Source organism: Gorilla gorilla, chromosome 19 (assembly GCF_029281585.2).
Source record: "Gorilla gorilla gorilla isolate KB3781 chromosome 19, NHGRI_mGorGor1-v2.1_pri, whole genome shotgun sequence".
Classification (NCBI taxonomy): Eukaryota; Metazoa; Chordata; class Mammalia; order Primates; family Hominidae; genus Gorilla; species Gorilla gorilla.
The window spans coordinates 99,798,608-99,814,809 of NC_073243.2; the positions used below are offsets into that span (position 1 = coordinate 99,798,608).

At 34.9% G+C, this 16,202-nt stretch overlaps 1 protein-coding gene, 1 long non-coding RNA gene and 1 other non-coding gene across 3 annotated transcripts in view; 1 reads left to right on the forward strand and 2 right to left on the reverse strand.

Moving 5' to 3' along the window:
- Positions 1–16,202, reverse strand: part of LOC129528131 (uncharacterized) — a 135,507-nt gene that overhangs the window by 11,038 nt on the left and 108,267 nt on the right. The gene's annotated exons all lie outside the window — the stretch shown is intronic.
- Positions 2,489–2,592, forward strand: LOC115931311 (U6 spliceosomal RNA). The gene has a single exon (XR_004067820.1). It is a non-coding gene; the product is annotated as a U6 spliceosomal RNA (small nuclear RNA).
- LOC115931247 (ferritin heavy chain-like) lies at positions 4,270–5,233 on the reverse strand. Its single transcript, XM_055367914.2, has one exon. The coding sequence runs from the start codon at positions 5,003–5,005 to the stop codon at positions 4,454–4,456; it is 552 nt and encodes a 183-aa protein (XP_055223889.1). The 5' UTR covers positions 5,006–5,233; the 3' UTR covers positions 4,270–4,453.

Sequence of the window (16,202 nt, forward strand, 5' to 3'; positions counted from 1 at the left end):
TGTTGCAGTTGGGTAGAGTGCTTAGGAGGTGCAGTAGTGTGGTCTCTGTGATTTTACTGGTTGTAATCCAGTCATCAGTGTCATCAGGTTCCTCAGTGGCCTAGACTGTGAGCATTTGTGAAGGCATTAGTGTGTCTTTGCTGAGTTGGGGTCATCAGCAGCACTAGTCAACAAGAGGGATAGTCATTAGTTTCTAGGGAAATAGGTTACATGTAGCATTCCACAGCTCTATCAATAGCAAGGGATTGGTCACTGCCACCAGCAGCCACCAGGGTCATCAGACCCAGGGGAGCATATACACCACCCTCAGCAGCTTTGGTGCTGCCAGTCACAGGGTTAGGGTTACCAGCAGCAGTTAACACCTATGGGTCTCTCCTCAGTCTCTGAGGGAGCACACACAGTGCTTAGCTACTGTACCAATTGGGGGATTGTGGTTGACACCATTAGTGGTTGTTGGCTCCCCAGGTAAGTAGGCAGGCATGGTACTTCTCCTTGGTGCAAATGATGCTGCATGGGCTCAGGAAGGGTCACAATTGCTGGTTCAAGCTGGAGTCATGGTATTACATCCATTTTTGTAGGCATAATGAGAAAACAGTAGGACTCTAGGGATGTGGAGATGCAGGGGCTAATAAGCCCTAGGAGAGAATGTTCTTCAGCAGTGACTCTGCTTTCAAAATGATGTACCACAGCAGATTAGATCCTAAGGAGTGAGACGGACCCAGCATGAGTTCCCTCTCTGGAGCAATACAGCCATCTGAACTCTAGGCAGCTCCTTATCCTGAGCTTGGCCTATGAGGACTATGAGTCTCTCATGAAGCTAGTATTGGAGGCATTCAGAGTTGTAATCAGGATGGCTGGGGGTCTCTTGCTTACATTTTTCCCAAAATGGGTAGCTCATCTTAGCTCTGGGACAATCCTGGCTGGGTGCTTCACTTCCCTGTCTATGCTGTTACCCTAAGTTAGTGTACTCCAGAGAATCTTGTCATTTTCTTGCTGAATTTTTGTGTTCTGCAATTTACTCTGCTTTTAGCCACTCTACTTGAAGTGCAGTTATGTATTTCCTGTTTTTGGTCCTTTTTTGAGTAAAAGAGAAGCATTGAATAACTCTACTCAGGTATCTTGATCTTCATACATTTTAATCTGCAGTATTATTATTGTGCTTTAAATATTGCATAATCTACTTTAATTTCTTCTTTAACACATAAGATGTGTGGAAGTTTTTTCAAAATAATTTTGATTTACTCATCAGTGAAACTTTTCTTTTACTATGGTTTTGCAATCATTTTATTGGTATTTTCAAATTCATTGATCCAGTGGCATATTCAATATTAAATAAATTCATTGAAATTTTAATACTTCTATTATAGCGCATGAGTTTTGTCTGCTTAAAAATGAATTTTAAATTATTATGTAGAATGATATAATTATAAATGTGAAAAAGGATCATAAGGATCCCATACACAATAGCACTTCTTTTTCCCACAACCATAATTTCAGCCAGTTAAGAGTTAGTCACTACAGACAGGCAAGTAGAGACAAAAAGCTAGTTTATAATTGTTAAATTGACCATGAGAAATGTGACTTAGTTGTCCTTGGCAATGGCTTACTAGTATATGACTCCTGAATTAGGCAGACTTACACAGGTAGAATCACTGGCAATGCTGCTTTACTGTGAGGGCTTCACTCAACCAGTATGGCATAAAGGAGGGCAATGGAGCAGAGTGTAGAATCTCTAAATGCAGATAGATCCTTAAAAGGTGAAGAAGGCTGCTTGGTTTTCCCTCCCAATCTCTTAAACTTATATGTCTCTCTGCCTCAGAAAATGAAAATATATGAAGGAGGGATATAGTAGCCAGAGGAATCCCTTCTAGCAAATGCAATGGAGATTGCTTATTTTAACTGTGTTCAAATAATACAGTTACAATAATTCAAATAATGTAACATAATATTCAAAATATCATGTAATCTGTTTTTCATTTACTGTTACAAAATTTTCTGAAAGAAATGAGATAGTGCACTATTATTGTGGCTTGAAATATGTTGAATTTTGCTTTATATGTTTTGCATTCTAACTGCAGATACATATGAATTCATGACTGCTATAGCTTTTTGTTGGATTTTCAGATTTATTTTTGTGAAGCATCCAGAACAGAATTTCATATTACATTCAGTTCTCACATTTTTTAATCTTTTAAGATAAACTAGGTATTCAGTCTGTCTTTGCCTTTTATACAGGATATAATCCATTATTTTACACAATATTTGTCTTCATTTTTTTACTTTTTTAAAAGGTTTAGAATTCTAGGTTAGCCAATATTTTCTTTTATCACTTTAAATGTATTTTGTCCTGGCTTTAAACATTTTTGAGAAGTCAGCAATCGATCTTATTTTTAATCTTTGAAGTTAATGAATAAGCTTTTTCTTGGATAATTTTGGAGTTTTCCATTTCTTTTAGGTTTCTATCATCTAAAATGTATGTATGATGCTTGCTTCCTTTAGCGGCACATATATTAAATTGGACTGATACAGAGACGAATAGTGTGGCCCCTATGCAAGGATAACATACAAATTTGTAAACTGTTCCATATTTTTGCTATTAGAAAACATTATGAGCAATTATAACCCAACAAACCAGATTACCTAGAAAAATGGATAAATTCCTGGACACATAAAATCTACCAATATTGAATATCAGAGAAGTAGAAAACCTGGAAAGACCAATATCACATAATAGAATTGAGTTAAAAATTTAAAAATCTTCCATCAAAGAAACGCCCAAGACCTGATGTCTTCACTGCTGAATTCTACCAAACATTTAAAGAAGAACCAATGTCAATTCTTCTCAAACTATTCCAAAAAAATGAAATGGGAGAAAATTCTTTCAAGCTCATTCTTCAAGATGTGCATTATCCTGACACCAAAACATACAGCAAAGCAAATAAAACAGCACATCAAAAATATTATTTAACCATAATCAAGTAGGACTTATTCCAGCATTCCGAAGATACTTCAACATATGCAAATCAATAAATGAGATACATTTCATCAACAGAATGAAGAAAAAACCCATATTATAATTTCAATAGATGTAGGAATAGTGTTTGATAAAATTTAACATCCTTTTATTAGAAAAACTTTCAACAAATTAGATATAGAAGGAATTTACCTCAACACAACAAAGGCCATATATGGCAAACCCACAGTTAACATCATACTGAATGGGAAACAGGTGAAAACTTTTCTTCTAAATCCTGAAACAAGACAAGGATGTCCACTGCTACTATTCAACATACTACTGGAAGTGCTAGCCAGAGCAATTAGATAAGAGAAATAAATTAGGGATATTTATATTGGAAAGGAGGAGGTAAAATTGTCTCTATTTGCAGAGAGCATGATTGAATATACAGAAAAGCCTAATGACACCACCAAAACAATGTTAGAATTAATAAATAAAGTCAATAAACTCACAGGATACAAAATCAATATATGGAAATTATTAGCATTTCTATATGCCAACATGAACTACCTGAATAAGAAATCAAGAAAGCAACCCCATTTATAATAGTTACAAAAATACAAAATATCCTGGAATAACTTAACCAATGAGAACATCTCTACAATGAAAACTATAAAATGTTGATAAAACAAATTGAAGAAAACACAAATAAATATTAACATATTTCGTGTTTATGTATTGGAAGAATTAATATTGTTAAAATGTCCATATGATCTAAAGTTACCTACAGATTCAATGCAAACCCTGTCAAATTACCAAAGCTAATTTTTATATATTTTTATTTTTATATATACAGAAAAAAATCTTAAAATTTGCATGGAATAACAAAAGTCCCACAAATAACCAAAGCCATCCTGATCAAAAAGCACAAAGTTGGAGGCATCAAACTACCTGACTTCAAAATATACTACAAAACTATTTCAACTAAAACTTCATGGTATTGGCATAAAAACAGACACACAGACTAATGGAACAGAATAGAGAATCCAGAAATAAATCCACACATTCACAGAAAACAGCATTTCAAAAAAGGCACCAAGAACACACATAGGGAAATGTTAGTCTTTTCAATAAGTGGTTCTGGGGGAAACTGGATATCCACATAAAAAAGAGTTGAACTAGACCATTATCTCTCACCAGTGACAAAAACTGACTTAAAATTGATTAAATTCCTAAATGTAAGACTCCAAACTATAAAACTACCAGAAGAAAACCTAGAGGAAAGGCTTCATGGCATTGGTCTTGGCAAAGAATTTTTTTTTTTTTTTTTTTTTTTGGGTACCAAATTTCTTTATTTGAAGGAATGGTACAAATCAAAGAACTCAAGTGGATGTTTTGGTACAACTTATAGAAAAGATAAAGGAAACCCCAACATGCATGCACTGCCTTGGTGACCAGGGAAGTCACCCCACGGCTATGGGGAAATTAGCCTGAGGCTTAGCTTTCATTATCACTGTCTCCCAGGGTGTGCTTGTCAAAGAGATATTCTGCCAAGCCAGATTCGGGCGCTCCCATCTTGCGCAAGTTGGTCACGTGGTCACCCAATTCTTTGATGGCTTTCACCTGCTCATTCAGGTAATGTGTCTCAATTAAGTCACACAAATGGGGGTCATTTTTGTCAGTGGCCAGTTTGTGCAGTTCCAGTAGTGACTGATTCACATTTTTTTCCAAATGTAATGCACACTCCATGGCATTCAGCCCGCTCTCCCAGTCATCACAGTCTGGTTTCTTGATATCCTGAAGGAAGATTCGGCCACCTTGTTGGTTCTGCAGCTTCATCAGTTTCTCAGCATGTTCCCTCTCCTCATGAGATTGGTGAAGAAAGTATTTGGCAAAGTTCTTCAAAGCCACATCATCGCGATCAAAGTAGTAAGACATGGACAGGTAAACGTAGGAGGCGTAGAGCTCCAGGTTGATCTGGCTGTTGATGGCGGCCTCTGAGTCCTGGTGGTAGTTCTGGCGCACCTGCGAGGTGGACGCGGTCGTCATGGCGGCGACTAAGGAGAGGCGGCGGCGGCGGCGGCGGTGGCTGCGCGGCGCTGGAGCGACGGCGGGGGCCTTGGGGCAGTCCGAGGGTGCGGTGAAGAGGTGACGGAGGGCTGGCTATGGGCGGCCGGCCGGGGTGGGGGACGAGCGCCGGGTTCCGTCCAAGCACTGTTGAAGCAGGAAACCCCGACGACTCTCGGCGAAGAACGTCTAAGAATTTTTTTAATAAGAACTCAAAAGCCCAGGAAACAAAATAAAAAATAGACAAATGAAAATACATTAAACAGAAATGTTACTGCACAGCCAAAGAACCAAGCAACAGGTAAAGAGACGACCTACAGAATAAAGAAAAAAAATTGCAAACTACACAGCTGACAAGGGGATAATATTCAGAATATGTAAGGAACTCAAACAACTCAATATAAAAAATATAATCTAATTTACAAATGGGTAAATGATCTGAATAGACATTTATCAGAAGAAGACATACAACTGGCCAAGAGGTATATGAAAAAAATGCTCAGTATCACTAATCATTAGGAAAATATAAATCAAAACGTCAGTTAAATATCATCTCATCCCACGTATAAAAGCTATTGTCAAAAAGAAAAATGGTAACAAATGCTGGCGAAGATATGAATTAAAGGAAACCTACCCACTATTGATGGGAATGCAAACTTGTGTAGCCATTATGGAAAACAGTATAGATGTTTCTCAGAAAGTAAAAATATGACTACCGTAACATCCAGTAATCCCACTACTGGGTATATATCCAAAGGAACTGATATCAGTTTTTCAAAGAGATGTGTACACTCTCGTGTTGTTGCAACACTATTCAAAATACCCAAGATAGGGAATTAACCTAAGTGTCCATGAATGGATGAATGAATAAAGAAAATGTGGTATATTTACACAATGAAATACTGTTCAGCTGTAAAAAAGAATGAAATCTTGTCACTTTTTACAGGTTAGATGAGTCTGGAGGACATTATGTTAAGTGAAATAAGCCAAGCACAGAAGGACAAATACTGCATTACCTCACTCATACATGAAATCTAAAAAAGTTTATCTCATAAAGCTAAAGAGTAGAATAGTATTGTGGGATCTGGCCAGCAACCCACAATGCAATGGGGGTCTCTCTTTGTTCCCAGGCGGATCAGCAGGTCAAGAAATAATAGACACACACAAGATAGTGAAAGCTGGGTCCAGGGGGGTCACTGCCTTCTGGTCCCACAGTGCCAACGATGCACTGGATATACCAGCATTTATTATTAAGTTTAGTGAGGGCGAGGGTAGGTTAGTGAGGGATTTAGGGTCATTTGATTATGAGGTGTGATGGTCACATGGGGATGAAGTAATTCTTTAACATAACATCTGTATGCAGAAGTACAGTATACAGAGGTAAGAATTTACAATATAGTGTGTGCATCAGTAATTTCTAACAGAGCCTTAAAACAGAAACACAGTCTTTCCATAACCTATGATTAGCAAGATATTAATCAGCAGAAACAATTGCAGCAAAAGCTGGTTACAAACAATCCATAGAAACAGGACGTGAAGCTAGACAACTGGTTAGACCAGAAATTCTTAACCCTAGGCCTTAACCCTAAAGAGGCCTAGAAGAGCTGTGGCAAGATGAGGACATCTATAGCCCTGTCTTATCCATATGGACAGGCACCCCTTATGCGTCCATTTTCTTTTCATATCTCTTACAGCTTACTTAATGTCTCTAATGTTTTCTTTTTATATTTCAGTGTTTTATTGTGTGATTTCTTCACATCAGTTTTCCAATTCACTGAGTGTCTCTTTAACAGTGTTTATTAGTTGATTCATATAATATATTTATTTCAAATATTAAATTCTCACATCTAGGGATTACTGTGTGACTACTTTTCAATTTCTTTCCTTTTAATAATAGTTTCCTATACAAATAATGTTTAGACCTATTTCAATGTTTTTCATAATTATTTCATCTTATTTTTGAGGCATGAAATATCCTAGGCTGTTGCATTCTATATGTCATAGCTGTGGATTCTTTTAGATGCTTTATACTTTCAGCAAGAGCATCCATGGTAATTGCACTTGTCTGTCTTATGGTGTAATCCCTATGAATTAGATTTGCAGTGAATTCTGACCAAGTCCACAAGCTTACCAAGCTGATTTTTGTTTTGTTTTTGTTTTTGTTCAGTAATTGTTATATTTTGTTTGGGCTAGAAAGTGGGATTCAATTTAAAACAATCTTTAGTAACTTAGAAGTAATATTTCAACACACAGCAATCAGTTAGGAAAAGTTATTTCTTACTTCAAATATTATACTGTCATTTCCAGGATTTTCGTATAATTATTTTCAAGTTTTCTTTCTTTTATTTTATAAACAAACTCATCTTATACAAATGATGATTTAATTATTTCATAGACTGTTTATATTGCACTGTTATATCTTCTTTCTTGGATATGAAATTCTCTTTTTTGATATATACAAGGCTAACTGTGCTTTAATTGCTGGTAAATTCTTCAATGGTCTAGTAGCAATATTTCAATAAATATCAAAATATACAATTGTTGGGCAACAAACAACATATATGCATCTATTAATTTATTTTTACATGTATACAGTAAAATTACCCTTTCTAGTGTACATTCTGTAGGTTTAGACAAAACTATAGTTGTATACTCACCACCACAATTAGAATACAGACATTTCATTATCTCCAAAATTTCTTTCCTTCCACTTTCATCCTCTGGGCACCAAATCTGTTCTCTGTACCAATTAGTTTGCTTTTCCAGAATGCTATGTTATTGGAATAACTCTACATGACATTTAAAAGATGATTTTTTGAAAACAAACAAGTACTTTTTTCTTTGACAATTAAAGAATTCCTCCTCACGTCTTCAAATTAATCAATACATTATTTTTTAATAACAAATGAAATTACAGAATTCCAAATGATAGAACCATTTAGAAAGGTGCTTGTAAAAAATTTTTTGTAGTTTTCAACATGAAATAGCGTCAAATAATAATTAAATTAAACCTCATCAAAATAGCTCTCTTGACCACCTGCTTGGGAAATCTCTTCCAGAGTTGTTTCAAGTCTGTAGAAATGAATAACACTGCCTTACTGCCCCCTAGTGTTTGAAGTTTATGGATACCCCAGCAGAGTTAAGGAAACATGATCGCTGTTATACTTTGCCAGGTGTTCTGCCACACTCTTTTATTTTACATCTGGGATAATTGGTAGTGATGAAACGCATAAAATCTCATGACAATAAATATCGAGGCATATGATACATAAGGCAAAAATCACTAGTATAATACCCAAGTCAGGTGGAAATGTGCTTTGCTAATTCCAGTCTATTTCCCAGGTGGAGAAATCATTAGGAGAGGGGAAAAGGATAACACACACCACTAACCTCCAATATTGTCCAAAGTTTTCAAGGCATGGTTATAGAGCTGTAATTAATTCATAGCATAAGAAGGATATCTAACATTACGAGCAACATTCTAGACAAGCTGGACAAAGAGATTTTCTGTGTTAGTTCGGATCTTCTGAGAAGCACACACCAAAATAGGATTCAAGATGCAAGAAATTTACTAGAGAAATGTGCAAAGTGATTGGAATGGTGTCTGACATGTTTTAAGTTCTATATATGTGTTTGCTGTATTAAAATATTCCATCGATGAATATCTTAGTGGCTTCCAAAGTTTCTCTACCATTAGTAGGTTTGTCAGATTTAGCAAATAACATACAGGATTCTTGTTAAATTAGAACTTCAGATTAGCAAAGAAGAAATTTTAGTAAAAGTATGTCCCATGCAATATTTTTTTTTCTGAAATTAAAAGAACCTACAAATATGTTAATGGCGTTCTGCTAGTCATAAATGAATGCAATTATGTACAAGAACAAGATTCTTTTGAGTAAATGACAGATTTGATTCCAAGGCATAATCAGAGATTTTTTTAATCAGTCATATCACCATTCATAGTTTCACTGTGTGTGTGAGTGTGTTTGTGTTTGTGTTATAGACGAATCAAAGTAAAAATGCTTTAAGTGATGAAATGCAGATACACTACTGGGTATAAGATACCGAATAATACTTATATCTCATAAAAACAAACCAACACATTTTGTCTCTAGTATTTAATTTGTTTATAATTTTCATACAAATGTAAAACTGAAAATTCACAGTTAACTGCTATAATCTCAATAACTTGCAATAAAATGTGTTTAAAAGGCTGAAACATTGACAGGTGCCTATGATTTAACATGATAATTTGCCTAGATTTTCAAGCATTTCATTGTATATTAAAAACCAAAGTGCTGATCAGAACAGGCTTTGATATCATTTGAAATTGAGTTTCTAACTTTAGCTTTGAATCTTGAAAGAGCCTGGTAGGTCTCAATGCACAAAGAGAGTAATTAGACATATTGAGAGGTGAGAATCTTTGCAAAAGCCTCACTTTTGAAAACCCAGAAATATTTTAAGGAGTGCCATTGGGATTTCTTTCAAAATGTATATGATAATTCATCTGCAAAGTGTTGAAAATGAAAGGTTTACAAAAAGTTGATGTTATATCTATATCCTATAGCCTGAATCCATGATATCAAGGCACACAGTCAGCTTCTATCTACTTGTTTCATTTGTTTATTTGGTTGCATGCAGAGTACTTATTAAATTTAATCTTGATACTACAGATCCACACATTACCCTTGACTTGTCACCCTACAACTCAACATAGTAAATGTTTTCACATAGTTGGATAAAAATGTTAAGTAGGCATGGTTATTTTATATATATATATGTAATTATATATAATTATTATATGGTCAATAATTTTATGTATCTTTGTTAATACAATAATTATATGTATACAATTGTGCTACATATATGTGGAGTTACATATATTTCACTTTTCCATTCAACTGGAGAATTGATGATTTTTTCTTGCTATGTAAAAATAGCAGGATATTTTGTTGACAGGCCAACGCATTCTCATACATTATGTTTATGTACTTTATCCTTGAAATCCCCAAAAGCAATGTCTGGATTTGGTTTATCATTAGAATTCCAAGGCCCATGTACTTCACATTATTTTGCTTGAAATCATTCAATAGAAATGTATAATCTTAAATTCACTGAGATTACTCAATTTCTTTTATGTAAGAAATTGAGTAATCTCAGTGAATTTAAGATTATACATTTCTATTGAATGATTTCAAGCATCCCATGATTATATTTGAATAAATGGCTTAGTATATGTTAACATATAGCTAGAATATGTATATACTAAATATAAATTTTTACTTGTGGTATTTTAAATTTTGCCCAACATTCTTATTGCTTTGATAACTATTCGACATTCAAAACTTCTTTCTACATGGTTCTACTGCCCATGCATAGCATCAGTTATCTTGTCAAAATATGATAGATGGTTGCATGCTAAATCCCCAAATAACTCAGTAGTCGATGTTTTATAAGTTTTGATGAAGAATTCTGTTTTTCTGGGAATCTTCCATGATAGACATTTTCTGCTTTGGCTGCGTTTTGGAATCATTTGGGGACCTCGTAATGTTCAGCTGCAGACACCCTGGCCCAGTCAATTTCATCAGAATTAACTCTCCTTTGGTGATTTCTGGAGTTTTAAGCTGAAGGAATTGTATAAATAATAGCTTCAAAGTACTTACCCAATTAAATTATTTTTCCATTCCCATTCATCCATACATTCACAAATATGTATTGCAGGTCTACTGTTAACTAATTATTGGAATAGACATTGGATATTCAGTAATCACTATAGCAACAAAAGTTCCTGTCTTTATCTTGTCTAGCAGTGATAATATATATTTGACAAGCAAAAAAGCTAATAATTGTAAAATGGGAGAGAAGTAAACAGAGCTCAGAGACAGAAAAGAATGGCAGGGCTATATTAGTAAGGTGTAGGATCAAATGCTACTCTAGAGATCCCTAGATAACACTGGTTTTATTAAGAACGTGTGTGTGTGTGTGTGTGAATATATGTGTGTATATATATATAAGAATGTGTGTGTGTGTGTGTGTGTGTTTTACAAAACAGCAGTAAACAGTTCCATCATCCCTAAGGGATTTACTCATCCACATTTTCTAAAATGGTACGCCAGAATGTGCTAATACTAGCCTGCACCTTTTCTCTTTTATATATACCACCTGAAAGTTGCAAACACTCCTCCCACTTTGATCCCATTAGCTAAGATTTATCTCATGGCTACACCTAGATACAGAGAGTTTCTAAAACGCTATTTTTGGCTTTCTTTTCTCTGCCTTTTTTTTTTTTTGAGATGAAGTCTTACTCTGTCTTGCCCAGGCTGGAGTGCAGTGTTACTATCTTTGCTCAATGCAACCTCCATCTCCCAGGTTCAAGCAATTCTCCTGTCTCAGCCTCCCAAGTAGCTGGGACTACAGGCATGTGCCACCACACCTGGTTAATTTTGTATTTTTAGTAGAAATGGGGTTTCACCATGTTGGCCAGGCTGATCTCAAACTCGTGACCTCAGGTGATCCACTCACCTCGGCCTCCCAGAGTGCTGGGATTACAGGCATGAGCCACCACGACCGACCCTCTGCCTTATTTAAATGGACATTAGAAGAAAGTTGAAAGGAATGCTGAACCCTCATCTACCAATCATGCACTGAGAGCTACCTCAGATATTTCTAGAAGGTCTCCCTAAGGAAGTGTTTGTAAAACTGAATGAATGAGAAAGAGCCATACACTTGAAAAGGTAGAGGCCAGAGGGCCAATGTCCTAAAGTTAGAACAAGCTTGCTGTGTTAAGACCTAGGTAACTAAAGAATACTCATTACATGAATAGGCGGTGAAAAATAAAGTTGCAGAGGAAAATAGGAATGGAGTATATACATTTGTGCATGCCAAGTGATATATTTTGCATGTTATTCTAAATTCATCAGAAAGCCATATGAATAGCTTACATTTTCAAGAGATGACTCTTGTTATTTTGAGGATTTGGGAGTTGTGAGGAACAATAAAAGAATAAACACAGAAAGTTGCATAAATACTGAAAGCAAGATATGACACTAATTTGGATTAAGTTGTAGCAGCAGAGAAGGTAATAAATGAAAATATTCCAGGTATAATTTCGAGACAAGGTTATCTGATCTGCTTGGTGGTTGTAATGTGGATGCTAATAGAAAGAGAAGAAATGAGGAAGGGTCAAGTTTCTAGATCAAGCCACACGGTAGATGGTGGTGCCGTTTACTGAAATGGTGACGAATGAGGGAAAACCTGATTTGGGAGGAAATATCAAGGCTCTTATCAGAAATGTTAGTCATGATACCTGTGATCTCCTTAAATCCAAATGTCAAATAGGGCATTAGCTATATAACTCCAGATTTTGGAATAAAAGTCTGCAGTATAAATAGAAATTAAGATCTATTAAATATTTTCCGGATAATTAAAGCCTTGGAATGTAAAGTCATGTGAAAGTGAAGAGAGGGATGAGCCACAGACTACGGTGAGCTCTGAGGAACACAAAACTCAATGGAGAGAGGGGCGAGGGGGATGAACTAGCAGGGACTTGGGTTCTCCTTCTTTTTTAAGGCTGAATAATATTCCACTGAGTATTTTTCACAGTCACCAAGGTATGTAGGCAATCTAAGTGTCCATCAACAGATGACATGGATTAATAATGTAGTATCCATATAACACAGCAGGTATGTACCTGTTCTTTATGTTCATAGGATGTGAGCTTCATGAGAATTAAGAGTTGTGCAATTTAATCTATAGTGAAAGAAAGGCAGAACAGTGTTTGCCTGTAGGAGGGGTGTGGCCGTAGATTGACTGGGAAGGGTTACATGAAAGCTTGAAAGCCTCCTGGGGTGACAGTAATATTCTATACATTAATAGGATTTGGGGTTTAGAAAGACATTTGTCAAAAATTATCAAAAAATATATTTAAAATGTTTACATTTCATTGAGGTAAATTTTAGAAAAATAGTAAATAGGTATTTGAACTCTAGGTAATGTTATACATGCTCAAGAGTTTAGGGGTGAAACATATTTTCTAAAATTTATTTGGAAATGAATACAAAATAAGATAGATTGAGAAATGGACAGATGTATAGATAAGTAATGCAACCAAAGCAAAATATTTATTGTAGAATCTAGATAGGGAGTATATGGTGCTCCTTGCCCAACTATTTTTGTATATTTGAAAATATTCATAATAAAATATTGGGAAAAAAAGTATTAGAGTTGTGCATTTGAATTCTCAGAGCTTCACACAATGTCTGATGCAAATTTTTAACAAAGAAGAAGGAAGAAAATACAGTTTATATTTTGTAGGACTATACACATATACTATCTTAGTTAATCTTCAGAGATAAAAATTACTATCAAATCATTTTATATTTAAAAATGGTGGCTTACGAATGACACATTGTATGAACTTGGAAAAGCTAGTAAGTAACACAGCTAAGTTTTAAGAATTGTTGTCTTTATCTGAAGCTCATGATTATCTACCACATGAAAGTTAGGCAAGCATTTCTTGTGCAGAAACAGACTGATTTGAGCCTATTGGGAATACCTAGAAGACCTACCAGAATGCATCATTCAAATCCATCCAGCTAACAGGACATTGGGTAAACTCAGAATTATTAGAGGAATTTACTAATCAGAGTAGAGAAAAAGAAAATATCACTTGCATGAATATAATTATCTATTATTACCTTATGTCTAAGACATAAAAATATATTTGTAGCTCTAAGTACTTCATATTTATGATAAACTTTTCACTTATCTGCCATAATATGTGGCAATCACATTGTAAATGTGTCATTTCTCCTGATAGTAATTTAGCAATCAAATTTGGAATTGTCCAGCAGGAATTTGTTGAAGACGCATTTATTTCTACAGTGGATTTACTACTGGACATGGAATTACATTTTAATCAACAACTTGGAATGAGGAATCCTAGATTATTCATTCATGTTTTACTTTTTATAATATTGAAGGCAATGTTTGTAATTGTATAACTCGTCACTTTTTTGCTTAATATTTACAGATGAAAAGTCTGATTTTATGTTTTCAAACATGAATTTTATTTTTTATTGCAGCATTTAGATATATCACTAGGTGTATTTTTGGAAGTCTAGGGGCGTTGTTACTGTGATCACGTTTTAACAGAAAATAAGTCTATAGCTAACTAGCATCATCTTTCCTATTACATATAAAAGTCCAGCCTTAAATAGCTCTTATTCATGCCATTTGAAACTAGAAAGTCTTCATAAGGTCTATTTCAGGTATTAAAGAAATACAGTTGTTTCTGATTGTAAAATTTCTTTACTAATTGTATATTTAATATATGATAGTCATTGATATTAATTGCTTAAAGTTGGATCATATTCTTATATTGTCTAAATGAGGTAAGCTCACTAGATAAAGGCAATGGCAGAATGTTCAAATGTATCTTTTTATAAACCAGCTATATTTTGCTTTCTTTCCACAACCTTATGCTAAATCAATATCCTCGATTAATACTCTCACAAATATGTGACTTTTTAAATGAACGAATCTTGATATGTCAAGATACTGTTAATGGCATAGAAAATTTCACAAAACATTGGCCAACTGGGTTTTATAGTTGTAATATCATTTTATATTAATTACCATGCCTGAAATAACAGTTCCTATTCATACAATAATAATCACCATCATTGTTTAAGTATATTATGTCTCATCTTCCTCATCCTCATAGCACTGCTATGGGTTACATAGTTGAAAAAGCTGATTCTCATCTACATTAAATGAGGAAAGTGGATTCTTATCGACATTACTTTAGGTTAAACAAGTTCGGCAACTTGCAATAGTTCACACAATCAGTGGGGGCTGCCAGGCAGGGAGTTGAACCTGTCTTCTTTCCACAATCCCCCAATGGCTTCAGCTGAGAAAAAAAAAATTGAATTTTCCACAATATTTTGTATTTCTCTTATTGGAGATCTAAAACATTTTCCTTTAAATAAATATTTTCTACCTTCATAGCAGTGTATGCATGATGATATTTAATATTTGGCAAATAGTGCGTCTCCAGGCTCCGTAGCAATATTGATGTTTTGAGTAACTTTTTTTTAATATAGTGAGGCTAATGCAACATTTTCAGTGCCATCAAAGTAAAGGAAAATAACATATGATTCCTGGTCCAGGAATCATATTTGTTACATTAGAGCATTTCAACACAATTTTTAGGATACATATATCGTTAGATTTCCATAAGTGAACACAGAACCATAAAAAGCAAATTTGGGCCAACTCAGGAAGATTAGGGCAGAGAAAAGGTGGTGTGGAAGTCACCAGAGCAAGAGAGACCTGGCTGAAATCCATAATAAGGCATTTGCACTCTGAACTAGGTCTACTTTCGGTGGCACCCTTGATCATGTACTGGTTCTCTCCACCCTTTCGACCATGGTCCTAGCAGTCTTTTGTTATTGAAGAAATTATTATAGCAAATGAGGATCTAAATTTCTTTCATTGACAGGAAAATGAAAAGATTTCTCTGAAATCTTGTCTTGATTTGCTAGTGAGGCGTGGGAACATTCGGGGAGGAGAGGAACCATTTATCCTCTTTCACTTTCATCTTTTTAGGGCCTCCTCTTCTCTCACTCGGGAATCCTTTCTCTCCAGAGGCATTTTATCCACTTTCACGGTTTTGATGATCATTTTAATGCAATTCTTCCAGAAATCTGTGCATCTATTTGAATTCTAATTAATGTGACATGACAATCTTAATCTCCTCTCTTTTACTATTCTCTATTGAAACACTTTCCAAAAAATATATATTTGGCCTTTATAGCAACACAAAAATAACGATATATATTTATAATTATATATAATAGTAACATTTTAACATATCTAAACTACTCTATAAACTCCTGCTTATCTCATTCACTTCAGCTTATCTTGTACACTTCACGTAGTCATTGTTCAACAAATATTGTTGAATAGCTAAATAATTGAATAAGCAGACATCACTAACTCTTGTTTATTTTTCTGAATAAATATTTCTGGAATTCATTCAGACTGTTTTTCTTACATCAGTCTCCAAAGTCCAGGTTCCCATCATCTCTTCTGAGCCACTGCCTCTCTCACGAACCACTCCCTCTTTCACAAACCACTGCCATGTTTTCTATATTGCTTTCAGAAGCCTTGTGGTCTC

Excerpts from the sequence above, each read along its gene's own strand:
- LOC115931247 (XM_055367914.2), bottom strand. The coding sequence starts at position 5,005 with ATGACGACCGCGTCCACCTCGCAGGTGCGCCAGAACTACCACCAGGAC.